The 27,335-nt window shown below is 44.4% G+C and overlaps 1 protein-coding gene across 1 annotated transcript; it reads left to right on the top strand.

Moving 5' to 3' along the window:
• Positions 1–812: 812 nt before the first annotated feature.
• On the top strand, positions 813–26,978 carry pdzd7a (PDZ domain containing 7a). The gene is made up of 15 exons (XM_061231511.1): positions 813–993; positions 3,411–3,548; positions 5,187–5,361; positions 5,933–6,109; positions 7,296–7,443; positions 9,240–9,300; positions 10,071–10,508; positions 11,541–11,711; positions 13,337–13,455; positions 15,046–15,137; positions 15,982–16,073; positions 16,779–16,850; positions 21,222–21,851; positions 22,971–23,071; positions 26,244–26,978. The coding sequence occupies exons 1-15, from the start codon at positions 813–815 to the stop codon at positions 26,391–26,393; spliced, it is 2,745 nt and encodes a 914-aa protein (XP_061087495.1). The 3' UTR covers positions 26,394–26,978.
• Positions 26,979–27,335: the final 357 nt, after the last annotated feature.

Raw genomic sequence — 27,335 nt, 5'->3', positions numbered from 1 at the left:
TATAGGGAATAGCTGGTAAAATATAATAAGGGCATTATTGTGTAATCAACTTCCACCCTAATATATTGGATATATGGATGACTCCAACAATGTAATTTAACGTGTTATTGTTCATTTCTTTCTTTTTTTAGTGGTGGTGGGGAAAGACTCAACCTCACTTCCAGACATACTAATTAATAGTTTAATGACTCTTTATTTGCCTTCCTGCTGCAGGTCTGTGAGCGCTAGATAGCATGGCCAGCAATGAGTCAATGTGCAGTCAGCAGGAGTGAAGGGTCATTCATCATGTGGCAGTCAAACCAGCACAGAAGTGAGGACGTTCTCCAAATCAGGGATGGACATTGACCACAATGCAATGCATGTCCGCCCTCCTCCCCTCCACTCACATGACTCTTACCCGGCTTTTTTTGAGGATGTTTTTGTTTTTGTATTCAACATTTTGCATCTTCTTTTTTGTCTTCAGTTACACGTACAGCAGTAAAGTGTGTTCCCCCCTACCAGGATAAAATGGCAGCTAAAAGCCTTGCCACTTTTAATTGCGGTCAACAGACGGCTGCAAGAAACCGCCACTGAGGTTTTTTTCCTTCACGTGGTGCAGCCGCTGGCAGAAGGGTTCCTTTCTTGTGGAATACCCCCCACAAGAAAAGAGGAGTTTTAGGAAGGGGAAGTGGAAGAGGAAGAGGAAGTGAAGCGGACACACCCCGGAGCGGGAACAGTGAGACATGTGACCCGAGGCCAGGCGAGCGTTCTCTCGATCCGCCCCGGGGCTCCAGGCTTTTGATGACTGGCCGTCGGGAGGGCTCCCCTTCGCCATGGCTCACCCGTCTGGCTCGGGACGCAGAGAGATGACCAACGGCTCCCACGGGGGAGGCCATGCCGGGGGGGCGCACACGGCCACCCGAAACCTGCTGAGGAAGCAGCAGAGACATCACCGCAGGATGAGGTCCTCCTCCCCCATGGGCCGCGTCATCCTCATCAACTCGCCGGTCGACGGTAAGCCTGCCCTGATGCTCACTGGGAGGTCGTGCTCACGCATCCACAACCGTGCTGGTGGAGGGTGGGCTGGTTGCCAGAAAGCCCTTTAGAGCAGTAGTTCTCAAATCGCTCTTTGGTTACCTCCAGCCAGATCCAGGTGTTTGATGCGTTCCATCTGAAGCACACCTGATGTGACTAATCAAGGGCTTGATTAGGTGTATCTGGGGTACGTTCAATCGGACAACGTTTTCCGGGATGAACGATACGGACGGTGTGCAATGTTTTGCAACAAGCTTTGAGATATCAAAAAATTATTTTTTGCTCTTCTGGCAAAAAAATAAAAGCCTTCATTTAGATGGCTATTTCATCTTGAAATGTAAAAAATATGGTCAATTCTTGTTGGAATGGAACTTGGTAATAACCCACGCGTAGCGGCACAAGGTATGAGGGATGTTTCCTTCCGTTTGGTGGGCGTGTCAGGGGTGTAGCCCAAATCTATAATGACGTAGACCTATGCTTGGAAGCCTGGAGAACATAAGGAATAGCCTTCTCAGATGCCATAGGAGCAAATTGTAACTATGTCAGTCAGTCCATCCACAGTTTGCAACAGGATGTTCAATGCACTACCATTTCCATTTAAATAGATGTTTTGCTACATTTTGTCGGGGCTGAATGTTACTCTGGTGTACTTGAGGTGGAACGCATGAAATACCTAGAACTGGCTTGAACGGAACCTCGTAGAAACCTTTGCTTTAGAGAGTTCTGATCCAGTAACATGTTTGCATTTAAATGATGTTTTTTAATTTAAATTATGGATGTTTTACAAACTATTTGCATAACATGAATTATAAAGTGATACTCTATATACAAGTGAAAAAAAAAAATGAAACACCCGAGCAATGGGGGATAGCAAGCATATCAAATGCAGAAGCGATCACACAAAGGTGGCTCATTGAGCAAGTAGCATCCAGCACGCTTAGTGTTAAAAAAGGGGTTTAAAATTTTACATTTTAAAATTGGTGGACGGGCCTGGTTTCCTATAATTATTCCTATAGCGTGGCTGTAAGAGGAGACCTTGTTGACTTTGCACGAATAACATTTCGGCTGCATTTGGTTTGACTTTGTTGAACAACAAAAATCAACTTGCTGACGTTTTGCAAGCAATTGCGTCGCAAGTCAGCCTGTAGGCAAATGTTAATGACAGTGCATAATCCAGGATCACGGTGTCCTTGCATTAAATTAAAGTGCGAGACAAGCCACTGCAGATCACTTGACCACAAGAGCAGCCATTTCAATCAAAAATGGTGTTGGCACTGGCACCCTGTTAAGAGCACTTACATTAATGTCCCCATTTTCTGCTCAGCAAAAGGATATTGTAGCATACTGTAAAAAGTCTGGATTAAACTGACATACTTTCCATGTGACGCAATGCCTCAAAGTTTTAAAGATCATGACTCATTGTTCTCTTCATCTTTCTTTCTGTCCTTGAATTCCATATTCGAGTCCTACATCTAGAGTGCCCGTTTTTTAATAGCTTTATTTCCAAAATGGCTCTTTTCATTTTCCATTTTTTCGGTTTTGTCTATACTACCTCTTCCAGTCCAGCATCCTTTTGTCATTTAACCTTCTGAGACCCAGGAGAAAAGTATTTAAAATATTTCTTACATAATACAAATATTTTCAAAATATGCACTCAGTGACCACTTTATTAGGTAGACCTGTACACCAGCTTGTTAATGCAAATATTTAATCAGCCAATCATGTGACAGCAACTAAATGCATAAAAGCATGCAGACGTGGTTAAGAGGTTCAGTAGTTTTTCAGATCAAAAGTTAGAATGGGGAAGGAATGTGATCTAAGTGACTGTGGAATAATTTGTTGAGACAGGGTGGTTTCAGTGTCTCAGAAACTGCAGATCTCCTGGGATTTTCACGCACAACAGTCTCTAAAGTTTGCAGAGAATGGTGCGAAAAACAAAAAACATCCAGTGAGGAGCAATTCTGTGGGCAAAAATGCGTTGTTAATGAGAGAAGTCAGAGGAGAAGTGCCAGACTGATCAAAGCTGACAGGAAGATGACAGTAATGCAAATAACCACAAATTACAACATTGGTATGCAGAAGAGAATCTCTGAACACACAACGCGTGTGGATAGGCTACAGCAGTAGAAGGCCTATAAGTCTAAAAAATAGGCCTAATAAATACCAAATAAAGAGCTCACTGAGTATATATTTTATAGAATTTTAATCAGATGTCCCTTATGTTGAGAGAAATACTGTATAGCGCTCAGGGAAGCCAAAAAATAATGTCCTCGTTTGAGGACGCAGGGTCTCGGGAGGCTGAAGCACGCTCTTCGTGGTCGCCTCCCTCTGTGATGAAGCCGCATGCAGGCACTGGGCCTGAAAGGTGACGCGTAGAGGTGGCTCTCCCTGTGTAGGTGGCGATGACAGCGAGGACATCCACACGGTGACGGTGGACAAGAGCGCAGATGGCCGGCTGGGCTTCAGCGTGCGCGGGGGCTCTGAGCACGGCCTGGGCGTGTTCGTCAGCAAGGTGGAGGACGAGAGCTCTGCAGGTGAGCGGGCCGGCCGTGTCCAAAGACATGAAGCCCCGAGGTGTACGGGTGAAGATCAGCCTCTCTGGCTAATGTCATTAGCAATATCTCAGCTGCATTTTACAGAAATCTTATTAATGTGCATTGAAAATGTAAAATCGATAATTATAACGGTGGCCTGTAACGTACTGGCTAAGCTACATGACTGGGACCTGCAAAGTTGGTGATTCAATCCCCAGTGTAGACAGGATAAGATCTGCACAGCTGTTGGGCCCTTGAGCAAGGCCCTTGATCCCACATTGTTCCAGGGGGGATTGTCCCCTGCTTTGTCTGATCAACTGTTAGTCGCTGTGGATAAAAGCGTCAGCTAAGTAATATGTAATGTGTACGGGTGGAAATATCATTAGCAATATTTTACATAAATGTTATTAATGCTTCCCATGTCAAATTGACAATTCTAAGGGCAGCCTGTAGCTTAGTGGCTATGGTTGGTGGTCCATTGGTGGTGTAGCTATGAGAATATCCTCACAGCTGCTGGGTCCTTGAGCAAGGCCCTTAACCCTGCAACGCTCCCTGAGCCCTGCACTGTGGTTGCCCACTGCTCCTGAGTAACTAGCATGGGTCAAATGCAGAGCACAAATTACCCCACAGGGTTCAATAAAGTATATCTTCTAAAACCGGTCGGAAATCTTGTAATTGGTTAATAGCAGTGGTGAAATAACCACTGCATGTTGTGAATTTTTGCTGGAATAACGAATATAAACCACTGGGTCTGAACTGAGCTCTGGGGGATGGCGCGCTGTCAGGAGGTCATGTGCTTGGCATGCTGAGCTGCTGCTTAGTTCTCCTTCAACCCTGAGTTCTCCAGAAGTGCAGGTTATGCGTTCTAGCACCCTGTTCTTTGGAGTGTTCTGGAACTACTACACAACTACTACAGGGTTATAATCAAACAGATTACATTGGACCTTGCTGTGTGTGTGTGTGTGTGTGTGTGTGAGAGAGAGAGAGAGAGAGAGAGAGAGAGAGAGAGAGAGAGAGCAAATTAAAATGAAAGAATTGATGGAAATGCTTCTATTATTAAGACCTAAAGAGTCTAGAAAGAAATGCAACAAGCCATGCTGTAACTGATGGCTTATACTGTATCCCCAATTTATTAAAGTGGAGACAAATTACTCCCCAAGGCAATTGTGTTAGATTAATCTGTGGAGAGTATTTTGTATTCTGTTCTATCCTAAATTCAAGAAATGTCACCTTCCTTTACAAGCACAATGTCCTGAGAAAAAGACAAATTTGGTTTCTTCCAAATCATTGTACCATAGGTCATACTGTATTCATACTGTATGTATGCCATACACAGCCATAAATAAACATGTTTACATGTTCTTTATTATTATTGATAATTATGATACTGTTTGATTACTTAATGCTTTGCCAATATTTACTGCCAATAACACATTTTTGGATTTCGAATTGGAGAGAGTTAGAGAGAGAGAGATGTGTGAGTCCTTGTGTAGCCATATCTCTATGTATGAATGTGAGGGTGTATACGTCGGTGTGTGTAACTCTCTTATGAGAGTCTTGCTCTACGCATGACTGAGTTCTTATAGCAGGCTTGACTGTGCATAAAGTATACATGTATATTTAACTCCTATCCCACAGAGCTCGCTGGGCTGTGTGTGGGGGATAAGCTGGTGGAAGTGAATGGGATCAGCCTGGAGAGCATCACAATGAGCAGCGCTGTGAAGGTCCTCACTGGCAACAACCGCCTACGCATGGTGGTCAGGAGGGTGGGCAAGGTGCCCGGCATCCGCTACTCCAAGGAGAAGACCACCTGGTAGGCTGCTGTGTCATTAGAGGGAGTCAGGGGTCAGGGGTCAGAGGTCAGACTAATTTGGTGCATCTCATGAATATGCTGGATTGGGTTTGACCAAGAACAAAACAGTTACAATTAATGTTCTATCCTTGAGGATGGGTCTTCTTACATATTCAACTAGATACATCCACAGAAGCCTATGGACAAATTAGAGAGTACACTGCAAAGAAACTGAACAAAAGTCAGTCTCAGCAAGTGCTTTAGTTTCATATTGAGACTTAAACCCTTATTTATTTTATCTTTTTGCTAAATAAGACAAAAATATGGCCAATGAGTTAAGACAGTTTGGCTCATTTCAAGATTTACCAATAGGGTAAGAAAATGTAACTTAAATTAAGTCAATATTTTGTACTTGAGAGGATAAAATAAGATCTTAAGTCTTATTACAACACTTGTTAAGCCCTTTTTTGCAGTGTTGAGTGTCTAGTTACTGTACAGCACCAGCAGCTATAACAGAAAAGTTGACTGGTAATGAAAGTAAATTGATGAATGTAACTTCAAGACTGAACTGAGCCCGTCTGTGTTATTTTAGGGTGGACCTGATCCATCGCAGGATGGTGGTGGAAGAGACTGGGAACACCCCCTCTGAGGCCAGCTCGGACAGCGCCCTCCGGAGGATCATCCACCTCTACACCACATCCGACGACTACTGCCTGGGCTTCAACATCCGCGGGGGCAGGGAGTTCGGCCTGGGGATCTACGTGTCCAAGTACGCGCTGCAGGGAAGAGGCCCGTAGCATCTCCTGTGTCTGCTGCTTCTGCAGCCTCCGTCAAATGTATCTCTCTTTAGAGCCGCGGTGGCGCTTGGCTAAGGCGTCGGACCTCGATAAAGGCAGTCGCACACCGAGGACCGGGGTATACATCCCGGTCCTGCCAAAGCTGAGTTTGGCCAGCTCGCGTGTGAGCGGCATAATTGGCCCGCTGCTCCGAGGGTTGGGGGAGGGACTCGACAGGTTTAGTAGGATCGCTGTACGTAGCTGTGCCCCGATCGCCTCGGTATCACGGTCACGGGCTGGATCGATGCGGCATGGAGACGGCATGTCATTCCACGGGTCACTAGATCTCACCGGGCCGCCGAGGGATGAGGACGTAGACGGTGTGTCCGAAGCAGTTGTAATTGGGACACATAGGGTACAATTGGCTACCAAATTGGGAAAATGGGAGATTGGGTGCAGAGTACACTGTAATCAAGCAGATTTTAACACGAGCCTGTAGGCTGTAATTAAGTTTGCCCCCACCCCCTGTGGTGTGAAAATTTTATCATAGTCATTATTTTCCTTCCATCAAAGGGAAAGATGTTTATCTAGCCCACGAGAGGACAATTTGCCATTTTTAAATTTCTTTTTGGAGCGTCTCTTGTGTACTCGAGTGGGGTCTGTTATATTTACAGAGTCATTAATAAAGTCCCCTGCTGTAAAGTTCTACTTGTTTTTCAAATACACACTTTTTTTAAATTGTGGCGCACGTCCACAAGAAATGAAGGAAAGTTGCATGCACACAATTCACAAAGGAGCTGAGCTCTATATGTGTGGTGTGCTTACCCTCTGGCTTTCCAGACTAGGGGATTTACCCCTATATGCAGGGGATTATAAAATCAGGGACGCTTTACCGTAGAAATGTGTGAGGCAGATGGGGATTTAATATGATGTATGAGGGAATTTTGTTTGGATGTCAGTTGAAGAGTTTTTTTACAGGGAATGGATCATTCTCTGGACCCATTGCGTATGTTGCATTTATCCTACATGTCTATGCTTCTATGCTACACTGCTGTGCTACATTATGCTCTGCTATATTCGCGTGGTTCTACATAACCACATAATGCAGATAGCTGCTCACTGAGAACACACATATGCACATCTAATGTGTTGTCAAACTGCCACCTTGTCTTCCCAAAGACTGGATCCAGGGGGGCTGGCGGAACAGCACGGGATTAAGATGGGGGACCAGATCCTGGCGGCCAATGGGGTGAGCTTCGAGAACATCAGCCACAGCAGTGCCGTGGAGGTCTTGAAGAGCCACACCCACATCATGCTCACCATCAAGGTGAGAGAGCTGAACGTCTGACTCCACCCCTGAAGGAAATCCAGCCGTGTGCAGTGAGTCAGCAGTCCTCACTCCCGGTCCCGAGAAGCCACAGGACGTGCTGGTTTTTCTTGTGAGCAGTTTTTGTTATCACCGCTTAACTGAGCTACTCACCTCATCTGGTTTCTTGGGTCCGAATTGGGCCGAAACAAAAACCAGCACACCCTGTGGTTCTCCAGGACCAGGAGTGAGAACCTCTGCTCTAAAGTGGGGCAGCATTCATACAATGTCTATCTGTTCAAAGATGATGGATTTTGATGAAATCTTGACTGGGTCACTGCTGACGGTGGTTGAGATTCCCACAAAGGCAATCGTGTACGTCATTGGCTACTGCACTTTCCAGGGCAAGATGGTTTCAGTCATATGAGACAGTGACTTGCATTCACAGCTGATAATAGCTGGGGAAAAAGCCCAGTGATGGGCCGTCTGACGGTGTACTAGTAGAGTAGCTGACATATGTACATCTTAACACCATGGAAACCATGCCAGACCATAATACTGTAGCTGTCCACTCAGAGTTGACCACTAGTGTGTCTATTTGTTAAAGTAACCAGGTATCATTTCTGGATTTAGGATTTATATTTTCCTATTTCTCCATTTCTCCCTTTTGTTTTAGCTAAAAGGCTGATTCTGCTTTTTCAGTGAAGCGGTCTGTAAGACTTTATTTATTATTACGTGGCGTGGTTTGTATTTCATTTCGTTCTGTCAAACTGACATGACGGATGCATCGGTTGAAGTGCCGTCCGCCATAATCGGTAGCGCAGCGCGTTAAACAACGAAGCCACTTACCGAGTCCCGGAGTGAGGCGGTGCGGTAAAAGGAGACAGCTGGCGTGCGGTGGGGACGTTCCTGCTTTCTCACGTTGCTTCTCCGAGGTCGTGTTTCACTTTTAAAAAATAGCCCGACTGCGTGCATTATTCACCGGCCAGCGAGGATCAGGTGCTAATCAAGAGAGAGCCTCGTTCTTCCCCCACTCCCCCGTCGCGCGACTCAAACACGGCGGTAATAAGGGGAACCTTTTCACGGAGAAACCCCCCACCCCCCACTGAGGGTCAGGACTGCGTGCCCTGACATACCTGGCTGACCCTGGTCGGGTGGGGGACTCTGTAGCGTGCCCAAACAGCCATCTTGGATGAGTGTGCCTAATCTGCACAACATAATACATCCAACACATAATGCATGATGCACTGTCAATGACCTTAGTCTTACAAGAGGTCAGGGTTGCAGAGGGTGGCACAGTACAGGACTTGTGTCCTATAAGTACCAGCCCCTTATTGCTGCTGTTCTCTTGAACAAGGCGCTTGGTGGTAATTGACCTTGTAAATAATAAAGTGTAAAAATAGACACGCAAGTGTACAGTGTAATTTGTCCTTGTCGCAAAGCTAAGTTTAGATATGTGAGGTCACTTCTGACGTCACTTTCTAGAGCGGTCACCTGACATGTGACCACATGTGACGTCACTGCCTAGAGCCAGAACAAGAATGTGATTGGTTTCCCCGGTTCTGGGGATTTTGTTCTACTGCTAAGTAAACAAATTTAATCTCTCGTTGTGCTGTTCTGTAGGTGAGGGTCCTGGTTTAACAAACCACACAATAATATTTTTTTAATTTACTGGGCAAATAGTTCATAGTGTAATTATTATTGATGTGTAAGCATAATCCTAACAGGGTTACAAATGTCATAGGTTGGAATGATTGTCATGGTTTTTTACATAACAAATACCTTTTGACGTATGGTTTGTTGTTTCTTTGCTGTAGGAGGTTGGACGATACCCTGCTTACAAAGAGATGGTGGCAGAATACAGCTGGCTCGATAAGTGTAGGCATCAAGTTTTTCACTTATTTTTGTGATCTTATTCATGCCAAGAAACTGTCACAGACATAACAGTGTATTTCAACATTTGTACCAGAGACACAATTTATTAATTTTCATATTTATGTAAATTAATTCTACTGATGATATAGAGTACTACAATATAATATCACATGAAACTAAATGGATTATATATGTATATCAAATTATGACATAACATTGACAATTTGATTAACCTATAAGACTATATTATAGCCACTATTTCAGCTGAACTATTTCAGATATATGCAATAAAGACATAAAAAAGATTTCCATATGAGAATAAAAGATGGAAAGTGGACTGCAGATCACTTTGGCATTAGTTAAGTAGATTACAGACATTTCCACATAATTTGAAATAAAGGTATGTATCTTTGTGTGTGTGTGTGTGCATGTGTGTTTGTTTGTGTGTGTTTATGTGCATATGTATGTCTATGTACATGTGCATGTATCTGTGTCTGCTAGTGTCTATGTGCGTGTATGTGTGTCATTGTCCGTTTGCATGTCTGTGTGTCTGTCTGTGTGTGTGTGTGTGTGTGTGTGTGTGTGTACATGTGCATGTGTGTGTCTGTGTACATGTGCGTGTATCTGTGTCTGCTTATGTCCGTTTGCGTGTGTGTGTCTGTGTCTGCTTATGTCCATTTGCGTGTGTGTGTCTGTGCCTGCGTATGTCTGTGTGCGTGTGTGCGTCTGTTTGCGCACACACGCTCATACCGTACATATGTTTTGTATTTCAGTGGCGAATGGGACAACGCAGTCCTCCTCCCACGGTTCGGACTCCAACTCTCTGAGCTCGTCGCTCTCGTGCGGAACCCCGGCTAGCTCCCTGAGCGGCCTCTCCCAGGTGATGCTCCCTCCCAGCATGCCCGGCTTCGGCCCCGACATGGTGGACGTGCACCTGGGCCCGTCCGGCACAGACAGGACCGAGGCCTCTATCCAGACAGACCCCCCCGAGCCGGACCCCGCGCTCGTCTCCACGGAAACCAGCCGGAGCCTGGGGGCCACCGTGCTGCTGAAGGACACGGCCATTCGGGGGCAAAGCTCGGAGAGGGGGGGCAGGAGAGGCACGCTTACTCCCGAGGGGGTGCTGGTGTCCCCGAAAACTGCCCTGCTCATGGCCCTCAGCAAGCCACCCCGACCCATCCGCAGGTCCCAGAGCCACATCACTGTATCGGGTGAGTCCTGTTTACTATGACTGTGGTAGAGATATTGTAGTTGTAAGCAGCAAGACTTATATGACTACTAATACTACTGTTACTGCTGCTACTTATATTGCTGTTACTGCTGCTTCTGCTACTGCTATTGCTGTTACTGCTACGACTACTACTGTTACTGCCACTACTGCTACTGTTACTACTTCTGCTGTTACTGTTACTTCTATTGCTACTACTGGTACTTCTGTTACTGTTACTGTCACTGCTGCTACTGCTACTACTGCTACTGCTACTGTTACTACTTCTGCTGTTACTTCTACTGCTACTACTACTGGTACTACTGCTACTGCTACTACTACTGATACTACTGCTACCGCTACTACTACTGGTATTACTGCTACCGCTACTACTACTGTTACTGCTGCTGCTGCTACTACTGTTACTGTCACTGCTGCTACTGCTACTGCTGCTGCTAGTGCTACTTATGTTACTGCTGTTACTTTTACTGCTACTGCTACTGCTACTACTGCTGCTACTATTGCTGCTATTCCTACTACTACTACTGTTACTGCTGCTGCTACTGCTACCTCTATTGTTGCTACTGCTAGTATTACTGCTGCTACTATTGCTGCTGCTCCTGCTGCGACTACTATAATACTACTACTAATAATAATGCTGGTTTGAATACTAAGTGTGATTATATTGTGCATACATTATAATAGAATGTTTTTAACCAAATCTTTCATTTTGATTTATCTTACTGTGTCATATGTGTAATCATATTCATAACTCATGTGAGCCCATGGTCACTGTGTCACCCACATTACATTACATTACAGTTATTTAGCTGACGCTTTTGTCCAAGCCGATTTGCAGTTGATTAGACTAAGCAGGGGACAGTCCCCCCTGGAGCAATTAAGGGCCTTGAGCAATATCGAGCAAAGGTGTCTGGGACACCCAGTCGCCTCTTGTCCGCCCTCCCATCTCCTCACCCCCAACCTGGGAATCTTGTCCCATACCATCCCTCACCCCTCCCCTCAATACCCCATGCAGAAGACAACCAGAAGAAGTGGAAGAAGCAGCTGCAGAAGGGGACGGCTGAGGAGGGGGGGAAGACCCTGAAACGCTCCAAGACTTTCGTCAACCTGCTGTTCAGGGGCGGGCGCAAGAGGGACGCCTCCAGGGGGCGCTCCAAGTCTCCGTCCCGCTCTGAAACAGACCGCGGTATGCTCCCCACTCCCTACAGCAGGGTTTATGTACCGTGGAGCCAGAAGCAGGCAGCTCAATCGCACTTGAAAGTCCAGTATAATTGGGTTCCAGAGGCTCCTTCACAGGCCGAAGCGCTTCACTGCTAATTGCGTTAATTGTGCTGTAATCTTCGGCGGAGTGGCTGGGACTGTTATAAACGAGTTAAGAACGCTTCACGGATGCTTCTGTGTGGGATTAGACTCCGGCAGGGCTGGCACAGTGCCTGAGCAGAGTGCCAGGGTTTTAGGCATTCAGCTTTTAGTTGATATTGTTAAAAATATCCCTACATTATAACATTGAAATCTCAGTTGGAACTGAATAGAGGGTTTGTAATGCTGAAATCCTTTTAGTTATGTGTCACATGCTATCCAGATAGTAAAAAATATATTAAAATATTGGCTTGGCCTCCACAAGTCATTGTATATAGAGCAAATCGTGCAGTTATGCAGTTTTTCCTTACAATGTTGCTCATTGTCGACCCAGGTCTCTGGTTTGGCATGAAAGGTCAGAAGAAAGGTAAATATGTACAATGCTGTGCTATGCTGTGATATGCTCTGCTTGACAGCTGTTTGTTGTGCAATAATCATATGGAGAACCTCTCTGGCCATAAGACTACAGGGAGCCATATTCTCTTTTGAATACATCTGATTTCTTCATCTATTGCATTCTTGGGTTATTGACCGTGTGTTGCTGTGGTTTCTGGCCACCTGTGAAGGTGCATTATGGGCCATGCCACCATTCTCTCTCTTTCATATTGAAATGTCAGCTACATTCTCAGAAATAAAGTGACAGTGGAGATACTTTTTTGCTCTCCATGGATACATTTCCAAAATGTTCCCTGAAAGTACAGCAATGTTCTCTTTAGGTACAAATGAATACATTATCCAAGCAAAAAAGGTACAAATGAGTTATATATTGCTATTTTATGCACCTACAGTAGTACTGCCCAAGCAACAAGCATTTGTGCCCTTTTAGACACTTTTTGTACCTTTACTTCTGAGAGTGTAGACCAGTGGTCTCCAACCCTGGTCCTAGAGAGCTACCAGGTCTGCTGGTTTTCAGTGTTACTTTGTTGCACTTAATTAATCAATTAGAGCAGTTGATTGCACAGTTAACTCGCCTCACCTGGTTGCCTGGGTCTCAAAAGGGGGCTGATTTTAAGATGAAAACAAAAACCAGCCGACCCAGTAGCTCTCCAGGACCAGGGTTGGAGAACCATGGTGTCAACTAGGCCCAGCTATGGCTGCCCCCAACTGAGCCTGAGGGGTACAAAGTAAAGCCATGAAGGAGGGCTGCATGGTTTCTTCTGTTTGCTCTCTACGCACCTCTGTGCTTTAGAGAGTGACAGTATGAAGATAGATGTAGAAATGTAATGGAAGGCAGTCTGCTGCGTATACAGTTTGGCTTTGAGACTTAGGGCCTGATTTACTAAGACATTTAGCACGTGCCAAACCTTCAAGCACCAGCAAAACTAATAGCACAACCAATGATTGGTTCAAAACAAATACCACGACCAACCATTGTTCATGTCATTGGTTCTGCATGTGTTCGCCTATTTCCTTAATGTTCGCCTATTTCTGAGGAAGGCTTTGTGTCCTCAGAAAAAGGATCGGGCCACAGCCCGCTGCCGGCGCCAGAGATGCTGGGGGTGGTGGAGGACATGGCCCGCAAGCTCTTGGGGGAGGACGAGGTGGTGGCCGTAATGAGGCACTGCAGGAGGGTGAGTCACCATCGTACCGCTGGAGTCACGGCACCGTCCTGCCGAAAAAAAACAGCTCAGGTAGGTTTTCAGACAGCTGGAAGCTGGTTGACCAGTTCAGACCAGCTCCATACTCAACGTGGTTTGACCGGCTGAAGTTACATTTTGGAGCAGCTGTTAGCTGGACATTTCAAGCTGGTTATAGCTCGATGACCACCAGGGTGCTCATCCAGAACGTAGGCATCGCACATCTTCCAGAAGGTTTGGGAATCTCCCGGAATTTGTCACCTGCGCCCTGATACCTGCGAGTGGTCAGAAATCAAAAGGAAATCTGCACCAACGGTGGAAGTGAAGTTCAGAAATTTGCATTATCCCGTCACGACTTGACAAACACTTGAACATGAATTGAGGAACCAAAAAGTGCGAGTGAGTTTGCAGGGTCTGTTTTGTCGTGAGGAAAGAAGCAAAACCAAAAACTCAGAAGTACTCAGGGTACTTTTGTATTGCCCCGGGATGCTCAAATGAGTATTACCAAACAAAACATATTCATTTTCACAAACTGCCTCTGACGAGTTTACAAAAAAAGCAAACAAACCTGAACCACTTTAGTGAGTGCTTCCGCTCCCATTTAATGTGAGCAATATCTTGTACTATTTATCTACGCACAGTGAACAAAAACTAGAAACAGCATCCACCTGTAGCTAGGATGGTGCCATGACATAGAATAACAGTATCTAAAACTCTGAGGAGGAAATATGACACCACTTTTCAAAGAGAAAGTCAATTACCTTATCTTTAGTTGAAGTGGAAAAGGCTGTCTCCGGCATCCTTCTAGAATATTCTGTATTCCTTGATTGGATTTATATCTGGTGACAGAGAAGGCCATGGCTGATAGTGGATAAAATCAGTATCATGTTCCTCAAGTCACTCTGTAGATGGGAGTGCTGTTATCTTGAAATACGCCACTCCTTGCAGGAAAGATGCATTAAGATGAATATGATCACTCAGGCCCATGAAGTTACAATTGACAGCGGCCTCGTCTTCTAAGGTTATGAGTACACCCAAATTGTAGCAGGAGAATGTGCCCCACACTGCTACAGAACTGCTAACACCTACACCTGTTGGATTACTGCCATTACCTTTTCTTGTTAATTAGCAGATGTATTGTCTGTCTGTCTGTCTGTCTGTCTGTCTGTCAATGAACATAAAGGCAACAGGCTCTCAGTATGTGTGCCTGTGCAAAAGTGTGTGTGTGTGTAGGTACACAATGAACGGATTAAGCTGGTCATTTACAGCAAGTATCAAATGTACCGGATCATTCCGTTCTGGTCAGCACTGTTCCGCCACTGTCACATTCACCAGCGTCTCCAGCCTGATCTGCCATGAGTCACCGGAGGGCTTTGCATGAGGAATTAGCCGTGGTCATACAAAGTGGGATTAAGTGACTCACCTGGCACTTAAGAGGTCCTTGGCGATCCGTACAAGGCTGCTGCAAACTATCATTTTGCTGACATTACTGATTGTGTGAAAATCCCCTTTCATCCCACCTCTTCCCTGTCCTCGTTTGTTGCTGTAAGATCCCTCTGTGTTGACCCTCTCTCCCCTGTGCAGTTTGCATCGGAGCGGGTGGTGGAGGACCTGGTGCACCCCCTGCTGGCCATTCTGGACCGGCCTGAGAAACTTCTGCTGCTGAGGGAAATCAGGTGGGATGAGTGCAAGGTGTGTGTGTGTGTGTGTCTGTCTGTCTGTCTATCTGTCTGTGTGTCTGTCTGTGTGTGTGTGTGTGTGTGTGTGTCTGTGTCTGTCTGTCTGTGTGTGAGTGTGTGTGTGTGTGTGTGTGTGTGTGTGTGTGTGTGTGTGTGTGTGTGTGTGTGTGTGTAAAAGTCTGTTTTAACAAGTGTTCTAGTCTTGCACTGAGACTTTTCTTTTCTCTAATGTATTTAAAATATTCGTTCGTTTTAAGTTACTGCCTGCTTTGTGAACATTTCTTACCCCATTGGCAAATCTTGAAATGAGTAAAACTGACTCACCTCATTGGCAATATTTTAAGTCTTAATTTAAGACTAAGATACTTGTTAAGACTGACTTATTTTTTGTGTGTGCACACTGCACTGCAATAAATGCTGTCTTAAGAAGTGTTTTAGTTTTGTAAAATATTTCCTTGGCTCACATCACTGGCAATATTTTAGTCTTTTTTTAGCAGAAAAGTTACCGAAATAAGTCTAAATATAAGAATGGTTAAGATGTACTTATCTTTTGGCTTTTGGCAGTGTAAGTAAAAATGAAGGGACATTCTCCTAAAGCTCCAGTAAAATATTTTCAATGTTTTCTTTTAATTAAAACCAAATGGTGAAAGTAAAGGGAAGATTTAGCATGATAAAATCAGAGTAGTTTCACTGCCTAGTCATTAATGCAATTTGAATTCCACCTCAACGAGCGATTATTGTTCATTCATAAATGATATTCCTCTTAAACCCTCCATCCATCCCTCTTTCTCCCTCACCCTCCATCTTCCTTCCCCTCATACCCGCCATCTTGTTTCTCCAGGATGCTCATCCACCCCACTGACCTGGGCCGCTTTGACAGCATGGTAATCCCCTTCGAGATGGAAGCCTATGACATCCTAAAGAGCCGATCTGGTGAGCAAAACATCAATATAAAAAGTCTTTTAAAAATTTGATTCTTTCTCCGTTGAGGCTCCTGGGAACAAAATAAATAAGATCTAGCAAAGCCTTTCACATTTGTCAGGGCCAGGATACACATATTGGGATATAAACCCTTGGATATATAGTAAATAGGTTTGTGAGTCTGGTAACTGCACATTTACAGGAAATTCTAGGACGTGTTGCAGTTATGTAAGTTAGACTTCAAAGGACATGTGTGGGAGCCTGTCCCCCCTGATGAAAAAACAGCTCAAGCTGGGTTTTGAAACAGCGGGTTGACCAGTTCAGACCAGTTCCCAGCTCAACATGGTTTGGCTGGTTGACCAGTTCAAACCTGCTCCCAGCTCAACATGGTTTGGCTGGTTGACCAGTTCAGACCTGCTCCCAGCTCAACATGGTTTGCCTGGTTGACCAGTTCAGACCTGCTCCCAGCTTGAGATAATTTGGCCAGCTCAAGATATGTTTGGAAACAGGTTGACCAGCTACCAGCTCAGACAAGTTACTACTCATGCATAGCTAGACCAGCTTCATGACCAGCTTGGCCATGATGGTTGACCAGCTCATACCCAGCTAGACCAGCTTATGACCAGCTTGACCAGCTCAATTTTAAAGTTGGTCAAGCTGGCATAGCTGGATTTCACATTGTTCCTTACTAATTCCTCACCCCCTCCCCCTCTCCAGTCAGGTCCCCTGTCCTCCATTCCCCTCACACCAGTCGGGCCCCGAAACGCCACCTCATCACCCCCGTCCCTGGTAAGTGCTCTCCCCTTTAGTACTTTCGGCCCTCCAAATGAATTTTTAAATCATTTTAAATCTCTCACAATTCCTTTGGAATGCCTGTCCATTTTCTTCCAAATTAATAATTCAAATAGGTCAATTAGTTATTTACACTACTGGTCAAAAGTTTGGAATGACTTGTATGTCATGAAAATGAAATGTTTATGTTCACCAATGTTGCTCTCTCACAGTTCAAATCAATATGCATTATTGGCATGAAATATGTTCTGCATAATTGCTAAATAATAATATAATTGACTGTAATCTCACCCCTGTTCCTGGAGGCCCGCTGTGTATTTTCATTGAACTTCAGCTGAGCTCTCAATGAATTACGTTTGATTGAGCTCCTAATTGGCCACCAATCTCTTGTCACTTTCTTATCTCATCTGTCTTTCTTCCACACTTGCGCTCCCTCCCTCTCCACCCTCCCTTCTCTCTTTCCCTCTCACTCTCTTCCTCACCCGCCCTCCCTCCTGAGACCGAGTGGGTTGTCAAGGAAATTAAACCTCCTGGCGCCATATTCTCCACTCTCTTTCTCTCCTCCCCACGGCTTTTAATATCCTGAGCCAACGGAGCGAGCGACCCACCGGCCCTTGTACCCCTACTCAAACATTCACACTTACCCTGAGACCGATATTTAATTATTTAATCCTCCACTGTCCCCTTTGGAACGTCCTTCCTACCCTTTGTGTGTGTTGTTAGCGGTAGCGGTGGAGTTTGTGTACGTCACTCTCCGTTTACAGCGCCCTGTAATGTGTCGTAATCTGAGGACTCCGTTCTAAGTAATTACCACCTCCCTCTACTTTTTTTTGCAGTCAGCAGGGGTGTTCCACCTTCGCCCAGGCTAAATTCCTTGTCTCTCAGTCCACCAACCTGAACATCCCCTAGTGTAACTAACCCAAACAAGCAGTATTTAAATGGAGTTAATTCTTTCTTTGATTTTATGTACCTGTGTCATTTGAAAGTAGAAAGGGATTTAGTGCACGCCAATCAGTCTGGATGAGAGGTAAACCAAGCTTTGAGAATTCCCAAAGATTTGGAAATTCCTGGGTTTCCTGACAAAACTTCCATCTAATTTTCCTTTCCTCTCTTCTAAAGTGTGATGATAGTTTGGCATAAATTAACAAAATAAACACAAATAAACACCTTCTACTGTTTAGGGCTTTGAGATAATGAGACATTATTAGTGCTGTTGTTGTTGTTGTTGTTGTTGTTGTTGTTGTTGTTGTTGTTGTTGTTGTTGTTGTTGTTGTTGTTGTTGTTGTTGTTGTTGTTGTTGTTGTTGTTGTTGTTGTTGTTGTTGTTGTTGTTGTTGTTGTTGTTGTTGTTGTTAGTAGTAGTAGTAGTAGTAGTAATAGTATGACTATTATATTGCAAGGCCCATTCATTTCTGCCCCGATACTTGGTACCTTTGTACAATGAACACAGACACGCACAGTCACAGGCTGCGGAGCGAGAGAGTGGGTCACACTCACTGCATCAGGTCTCTATCTGGTGGCCTCAATCTGCCTCTTGAGCCTTGAATGAAAACCATTAGCACACAAGGAAGACAGCCTTGCATTGTGGGAAAGCAGCCGGCGCAGGGCCGGGGCCTCGCCGCAGCTCTGTGCATTGTGCCGGCACACAGAGCCGTAATTCAAGCCCCCCCGGGCCGGCGGCACCGAGATCGGAGAGAGACCACGTCGCGAGAGCGCGTGTTCGGGTGCGTGCCATCACAACTCCGATGGCTGTGAGCCGCTCTCTTCAGCTTTTGTTCTTTTGTTGCCGTGGTGCCAGGTGAGAAAGTTCACACTGCTAAAAATGGCTGTCTTAACAAACGTTTTTAGTCTTGTAATACCATTTAAGGTCTTATTTTTTTCCTCTTAAGTCGAAAATATTAACTTGTTTTAAGTTACTGTTTGCTTGACAAGTGAAATTCTCTCACCCCATTGGCAAATCTTGAAATGAGTCAATCCTTCTCATCTCATTGGCAGTTTTTTTGTCTCATTTAGCAAAAAAGTATAGAAGTAAGATTTTAAGTCTAAATATAAGGCAAAGTTACTTGTTTTTTTGTTTTTTTTGCAGTGCACCTGTCCTTGCCTGTGCTGTATAGGGGCTGCCTACACTCATTTAACTGTCTGTGTAGTCTGCACAAGGCATACATGAACAGCAAAGCTCTTAGAATAGATTAGGAAAAAAACAGAATATATAACAACGCTTTATTATGATTGTTGAGGGAAAATGAGTATGTCAGCAGCAGAGCGGGAACAGGGTATGAAATAGCATAAATTCAGCAGTAAAAATATCCACACTTAAGCAGTACAGGACACCCTTGCCCTTTACCATTTTGTGTTGCAGTCGGAGAGAGCCCACACACTAATTACAGAACCAATTGCAAAGCACAGTAATGAGGCAATTGAAAGTTAAACTTTTAGTAGAAGCCTGTAAGATAACTATTTGCTAAATATATATTTTTAAAAGCATAGGAAGAAATGGCTAGGTCTGATAAAGTGTCCATTGAAAACAAACCTAGGTGATGCTGAAATGGCTCTTTCCATTTCCATTTAAACGTTACACATTATGTTAACTGGACCATGTTGACCACCTTTTAGCTCTTTTCAATGGTCAGTTTTGATGTTTCATTCCTTGAAGTGGGAAATTTGTCCGCGAAGAGTTGTTTGTATACCTGTATAATATAGCAGGCCCCAGAATTATCACCATCCTTAATAAAAATGGTGAAAAACGGCTGTCTATAATAAACAACATGGATAATTAGCTATATTTTAAATTCAAACAAGGAAAACAATATACTCTTATTGCAATGCATTTACTCTCATGTTTCAATTATTTTTATTTAGTAATCTCATTTTCTTCTGAAAACCAAATAAATTATTTGCACCCCTAACAATTATTGTAAATTAAATCACTGCAATGCAATTTTACTGAATTAAGTTAATCTAAAGGAACTTTATTGTGTCATTCCATCACCTCCTGTTTCACTAGAGTATACAAATGAGGTAACAAACGTGCAATATCCCTTTGTCAGCCATCAGCATGGGAAAATTCCGAAGACACAGATGGTAAATTACTAGTCGGATAATGGCTACAACAAACATACATAAATGGTTAAACATACCGCTTAGCACTGTAAGTGCAATAATAAACAGGTGTAAGACATATGGAATGGTTGCAAACTTGCCAGGAAGAGGATGCAAGAGCATATTATCCCCACAGACAGTAAGGAAGATGGTGAGGGAAGCCATAAGTAACCAAAGGATTGCAGTTTAAGAATTGCAGAGATTGGTTGTGTCTTGGGGGCACCAAGTAAAAAAACAAACATAAAATGGCACCTCCATACCAATAAATTATTTGGAAGGGTGGCACGATGACAGCCCTTACTGAGCACAATAAACAAGACCAAGCGTCTTGAGTTTGACAAACCTCATTGGAATTAGGACTGGAAGATGAGACCAAAATTGAATGTTTTGGCCATAAACACCATCGACATGTTAGGTGGGAAAATTGAATGCATACAAGGAGAAGCACTGCATACCTATCGTAAAATATAGAGGTGGGTCATTGATGTTTTGGAGATGTTTTGCTGCCAGTGGTCCAGGGGCACTATTTAATCAATGACACAATAAATTCAAAAGTACCAGGAAATCTTGGCAGAAAATTACATTTTAGTTTACAGCATATTTATCAAGTGTGCCAATAATTCTGGAGCCCACTGTCTATAAATATCTGTATAGTTATATCTATATATATATATATATATAGTTTTTTTTTTTTTTACTATATATATACATTTGTTTTGTTCTGTTGCTTCTTTTAACCTACTTTTTGTGAACTTTGCTTTAAATATGACATGAATAAAAATATCATCATTGTTTATTATTATAATCACCCAATTTCAGCTCCTGCATGACAACATTGCACTGTACCCAAGAACAAAGAAAAGAGGGTGATGGAATAACGTCTTTAAAATGTTTTCTTTCATCTCAGCTGTTTACCTACCCTGCAAAGACCAGAAAATGGTGCCCATGATAAAACTGAGCACTGAGCACTGCTTAAGTTTTAAACAACCGGCTGTCACCACAAGCACTGGAGCACAAGGCTCAAACACATTCATTGTACACTCCTCATAGTGTAATGTTTAAAAATAATGTCACTGTGGCACCGTGCCTGCCTGTGGCCATAGCCTGAATTGCCCTGTTGGGGAGGTGAAGTGTCCGTTCATTCATGCGCCCTGTCACTGAATGTTAGCTCTGTGGAGTCTGAATCGTGGCCCGTTAGTGTAGCCCACCTTGTTTAATGACCTGACATTAGCGCTGTCTCACGTGAGTGACACGTCTGTTCCTTCCCCAGACTACAGGGGAGGCTTTCAGCTTCATCCCTCGCGGGACTTGGAGAAGGACCGGCAGCTAATGGAGGACATAGAAAAGCTCCGTTTGTCCAGGACGCCGGACGCCAGGTCGCACCCCTCCCGGGCCTTCACCCCCCTCCTGGACATCCCGGTAGACGGCTACGCCTCGGACTCCCCCCGCCAGCGCCCCGCCAGCCCCATGTCCCCGAACTGGCTCCTGGCCGATTCCCCCCACAGCACCGTTCAGCGCTCCCCCCCCAGGCGAGAAAATGGTTTGGCCCGTTCCGTCCACCTGGATGAGGTTTCGTTGCGCTCTGCCGCGGACGCGGGAGATACTATCCCAGAAAGGGGGAGGTCTCCGTTCAGAAACGGCCACACTCGCGGTAGAAAGGACAAAGCCGAGCCCAGAGAGGGGAAGGATGCGGTGTTTGTGCCCGTGGGCGCCCCCCGCCGCAGCCGGCCTGCGCTGTCCCAGGTCTTCAACTCGCACTCGGACTCTCACCCTCCAGCAACCCCTGCAGGCAAAGCAGAGAATGAACAAACCAAGGGACATGAGAACGGCCATTTTGATGCGCCAGTGCTGGAGTATGAACTCACCACTGTTGCCATCTCCAAGACCAAGCAGTCTTTGGGTGAGTTATACCAGAGATAGCCTGGCTATGGATATACAGTGCTCTGCATTGTCCTTTGAATTTTACTCAGACAACCATTCTACTCTTCTCAACTGCTGGCAGGGGATCCCAAACATTATTATTTCCAACCTCCCGAAAATGACCACTCTGTCTTAGTACACCCACCTCTTTCGACACCTTTATCCCACACTACATGAATCATTACAAGATGCGGTGTATTGGCTATTTAACAGACCAGTGGAATAGCCATAGAAATATGCCTAAATCATGACACCGTTATGGTTATACAAGACGTGTCATATGGTTGGAATTCTATTGCTCATGATTAAATGGTGACAGCGACCCAACTTTAAGCCTTTAATCCCATAAGCCCTTACGCCTTTTTAAACACACGAGCCCCTTAAAGAGGAACTGCTCACAGGCTATGAGAAAGAGTGTATGTATCATTTTAATCAAATTATTTAGTTTAGGTTCTGGGCATTTTACACAGTAGGTATGTGTGTAATATGCACAATGCACAATCACCTAGTCAAAAGCTACAAAGTATAATTTGGAAATCAAGGCCTGTGTGCCAGCACCTGACTTTTAAAACCATTTGAATCTGCTGAAATAGCATTGTTCTGGACTGCTAACTGTATGCTTTCTCAAAGGACACAATTAGTTCAGTACCAAATATCACCAGCAGATGGTGACACATTGCACACTGCTACTGGATTTCAAGGAACAATGAGGTTTGCCAGTGAAAACTGTTGTACAAGAGAACTGGGGAGATTGGTGTTTCTAGAGAAGTGCTTTAATCAACTGGGGGTATGAAGCCACACTATTGTATTACTTCTACTTTTTGCTAGTTGACTTGAATACAGGAATTAGGAGTTGGCAAGCAATCACTGTAATGTATCATTATGTAATTATGATATGCAGTGTGTCATATCTGGTGGGATAGGCTCCAGCCCCCCCCCCCCAACCCCGACCAGGAATAAGCGGTTTATAAAACGGACAGACCGCTGCGTAATATCGTAATATCATAATGGTCAAAGCTTCTTTTCCTGATTACCCTCATTTTGAGGCGTGGTTCTGAGCATGCCCAGCTGAGGCCCCGCCCCTCTCCTGTCACTGCAGGGATCAGCATCTCAGGAGGGGCGGAGTCCAGGGTGCAGCCGGTGGTGAAGATAGAGAAGATCTTTCCGGGAGGAGCCGCGTCCACCTGCCAAGTGCTGAAGGTACGGAAACGTGTGCCACGCAGCAGAGGCAGAGGGTCCCGGGGTCAGAAAGTACAAGTCCTGACACGTGTTTCTTCCGCCGATGAACTCAGCTGACTTCACTAATAAGTTCTGCCTCCTGGCTGAATAATTGTGCTGATCCCGGTGACTGGAAAACAATACTGGGCCGGACTTTTGCTTTCTGAACCTGGACTTTACACCTCCACCTCCCAGTGCGTGGTATTACCTCAGACACCCACCTCATACATAACCCCCTCCCCACTTCATACTGTACCCCTCTCATTTACCCAACAATTCTTATGAAATCCAACTAATTTTCAAATTTCAGGGAAGTTCACCCTTTCAGTTGCACTCAAGCGGGACTACCGTAAAATCCCAAAAGTGCCATATGGCACTCTCAACTTATACCTTTTCAACCTAATCAAAATGACTGCTACACTGTTGTTTTGAGCCCCTATTAAAACCCTACTAAATTTGCTCAACTTTCTCCATTTTCTTAACCAAAGGCCAAAAGATCTTTTGGTGGAGCCACTTCATATTGGGCTTGGGACTGAAAGGGTTAATACTGAATACCCTTTGTTTAATATACACCAACCCAGCCAGATCCATACCATATCCTCCATCTTTTCAACTTATGTATTTGGTAGGTACTCATTTGTAACCTACCTCAGGTATGAAAAGGTATGAAAATGCTTGTGGCTGAGGCAGTATAACTTCATGTACAAAGATACAACAAACACAAGTTAGAGACTTGTACACCATCTCTGCCCTTTTAACTCCATACAACCCCCCCCCCCATTCTGAAAGGCCTTTGAAGAAACTCTTTTAGACCACCCCCACCCTTGCTGCCCTATCCATCAAACTGAAGTAAGTTGGGGGTCGGGGCTGAACCTGCAGCTTGGAAAGTTGCCAGTTTGTCTGAGTTCGGCTCCAGGCTCATGATGCAGGGCTCCCAGATCCTTTGGCAGTGCATGAAAAAAGCCAAATAATGTCCGAGTAAAGTTTCTCTGATTGGTGGGTCGCAAGAACATGTAAGCAGGCTACGGTGGAAACGGACATGGAGTGGTAATTAGACGGTGCTTAATTAAACTCCTCATTCATTAGCCCCATAGGGAGTCCAGCCAGCACAAGAGTAGAGAGAAGGGGGGGGAGATGAAGTTAAAAGGCTGGCAACAGAATTGCTTGTCAGCCCTCCTCCCCCCAATCCAACCCCTCTCACAAAGGCCAGTTCAAAGGGGGGCTGACAAGGCTGAGCTTGTTCCCATTTGGAATGGACAAAGTTTGTCCTTTTATAACTGCTGCAATTCTTTAGTCACCTGACTCATGCATGTAGCATTGTAGTTAGGGTGTGTGTGTGTTTGTGTGTGTGTATCCTGTGTGTGTGAGGATGTGGGTGTGTGTGTGCATACATGTGTGTGTGTGTGTGTGTGTATATCCTGTGTGCGTGTGAGGGTGTGGGTTTGTGTGTACATACAGGTGTGTTTGTGTGTGTGTGTGTGTGTGTGTGTGTATCCTGTGCATGTGAGGGTGTGGGTGTGTGTGTGCATACATGTGTGTGTGTGTGTGTGTGTGTGTGCGTGCGTGTATCCTGTGTGCGTGTGAGGGTGTGGGTGTGTGTGTAAGTCAGTGCATGTGAGGGTGTGTGTGTGTATGAGTCTGTGTGAGTGTGTGTGTGTATATTGTATGTGTGTGTGCTAGTGAGTGCCTGCTCGCCCCATAATCTCCACTTGTACATCCTGCATTATCATCATTGGTTTGCCAGTGAGGCATGCGCAGTGCAAGATGAAGAGCGTTTGCAGGATCAAGTTCAGCGCCGCCATTCAAGATTGATGAGGTACACAGAACAGCCAATAAACAAATTGCCCGTTGGTGGCTCAAGACAATGGGCTGATCCTCATTTGAGCTAAGGAACAAGCTGCTTTCTCCATTTCTGGACATGGCAAGTGTATCTGTGGCAAAGCTTGGATAATAGAACTTTTTTCTGCATTCATGTCATTTTGGAGTGAGACTCCTTTCTTTCAACCTTCTTTGCAAAGACTGATGAATGTCCTTCAGCACCTGTGATAACTCAGTGCTGGCCTTGAACTGTCCGGGTTGTCTGCGCTGGACATTTGATGAATCTTTTATGGTCTTGGTCCCTCACTGCGGCATGAGAAAGATATAGACACTGTTGAAAAAGTGCAAAGAAGGAAAACAATGTTGGTTCCCGTCATCAAATTTCGAAGTTAATGTTCAGGATTTACAATGAATCCCTGGCACCCATTCAGCTTGACTTTCCTCCTCTGACGCACGCACACACACGCACACACACACACACACACACACACACACACGCACATGCTCACGCACGCACACTCACACACACACACACACACACACACACACACACTCAGGCATGCATCCCTAAACAGTACTCTGTAGGCATTACATGTTTCTTGGACTTAATTAATAGTGTGCTTATTTACCCAGACACACAAAGAATAAGGTGTGGGGGTGGTGTGCAATTTATTTTCACAGAGAAAATTATCCACTTGCCTGCAATTACTCACCAAGATACTTAAGCACATAATGCCTACAACCTACATGAAGGATAATCCCTGTACAACCTTATTGTATTTCTTTTTGTGTGGCCCTGAGAAATTCTGTATTTTGAATTTAAGAACCAGGAGGATGTGGTGGGGTTGTGGTTCCCCATTGAAACAGCAAAATGAAAGCATTTACAGGGTATTTACAGGGTTTTTATTAACCCACAATCTACCACGAGTGTTGTGGAAAGCATCGCAGCATATGTTTTTGATTTATCAAAGTATTTACTAAAATATGTTTCAATACTGCAACCGCTGTCAAAACCACGGTCCATGGGGGTGTTGGAATGTTGAGTGTGTGTGTGCATGTGCATTCACATGTATGTGTGTATATGTGTGTGCGTGTTTGTGCCCTGGTGCAAAATCCAGTTATGACCAGCTTGAAATTACCAGCTGTTTCAAAACCTAGCTTGAGCCGTTTTTTTTCAGCAGGGTATGCATTCACGCATATGTTTGTGTATGTATATGTGTGTGTGTATGTGTATGTGTGTGTGCATGCCTGTGTACGTGTAAGTGTGCGTCTACACATGTGAATGTACCTGTGTTTTCACGCACACGAGTCTGAACTCTGACCCCTGTGTCCGCAGGCTGGGTTGGAGCTGGTGTCGGTCGACGGGGAGTCGCTCAGGGGCGTGTCCCACCAGCAGGCAGTGGACGCCATTCGTAGGGCGTTCAGCAACAAGTCCAAAGACCCCATGGTGTTCGTGGTGAAGGTCCCCAAGACTGAGGACAGATGAGGGACCCCACTTGCTGGACACGGAGCAGGGAGACACAAAATGGCTGCCTAATCCAGTGGGAGTGAACAGTCATGCCACCTTAACTCTCCTCATGCTGAGGCATTCAGCTGGAGAAATGCTTGTGCTACGTTCACCACCACAAGTCTATATGCAGAACATAAGTCAAAAATACATGGTAATATGTTTATGAATGTCTCAAATTGATGGCATATTATCAAATGTAGAATTATTTTCCTAAAATGCCAGTATAGTAATACAGCATGCAATTTTACATCATAGAGGATATGAAATGAATTCTATATATAGCTACAGCATGCTATAAGCTGTGGAAAAAGACATCTGCCAAGCAGGTGAATGATGTAAAGGTTAAATAATAATTTTACAGAATTGTGTGAATCAGATGTTTGATAATAAAGAAACATTGTGACATTTTTCCTATTGCTGCAGAATTCTCTAATTGTTCAAGTCAAAGCTACAGTGACTGACTATGTAGCATGTGAGGGGAAAAAATATGTAAATGATTTGTACTTAATGATAAACATTAGCCTTGTATATCTGATTAAAAAACAGAGCTCCGCACTAAAATCTTGTTTTTGTTCCAATTTTATTAAAAACACAGTACATTTGTACAAGAAATTTACAGCATGAAAAATATACATACAATGGCTACATATACTGTGGATTATAAACTATAACATAGAAAAAAAATGTGACTAGTACACAAACAGACATATAGTATATATGCAGAAGTTGGGAAACCTGACAACGAAAAATGGATACATTGCATTTGCTTTGGTCTATTCACAGTGTGGCTACTTGGAAACGGATATGTGTGCCGAGTAAAGAATCTAGAATATGCTTCTGTGTATATAATAGGCTGATAGGAATATTTACAAGAAGGGGGTTTAGTACAAATGAGTCCAAAACGATGTTCATAGTTCC

This window comes from Conger conger, chromosome 2 (genome assembly GCF_963514075.1).
Source record: "Conger conger chromosome 2, fConCon1.1, whole genome shotgun sequence".
NCBI classification, from domain to species: domain Eukaryota; kingdom Metazoa; phylum Chordata; class Actinopteri; order Anguilliformes; family Congridae; genus Conger; species Conger conger.
This window is presented reverse-complemented; position numbering and strand designations above follow the sequence as displayed.

Excerpts from the sequence above, each read along its gene's own strand:
- pdzd7a (XM_061231511.1), top strand. The coding sequence starts at position 813 with ATGGCTCACCCGTCTGGCTCGGGACGCAGAGAGATGACCAACGGCTCC. Across the intron at positions 9,301-10,070 it reads ATACAGCTGGCTCGATAAGT|TGGCGAATGGGACAACGCAG; the intron begins GTAGGCATCAAG and ends TTTGTATTTCAG. Across the intron at positions 16,074-16,778 it reads CATCCTAAAGAGCCGATCTG|TCAGGTCCCCTGTCCTCCAT; the intron begins GTGAGCAAAACA and ends CCCCCTCTCCAG.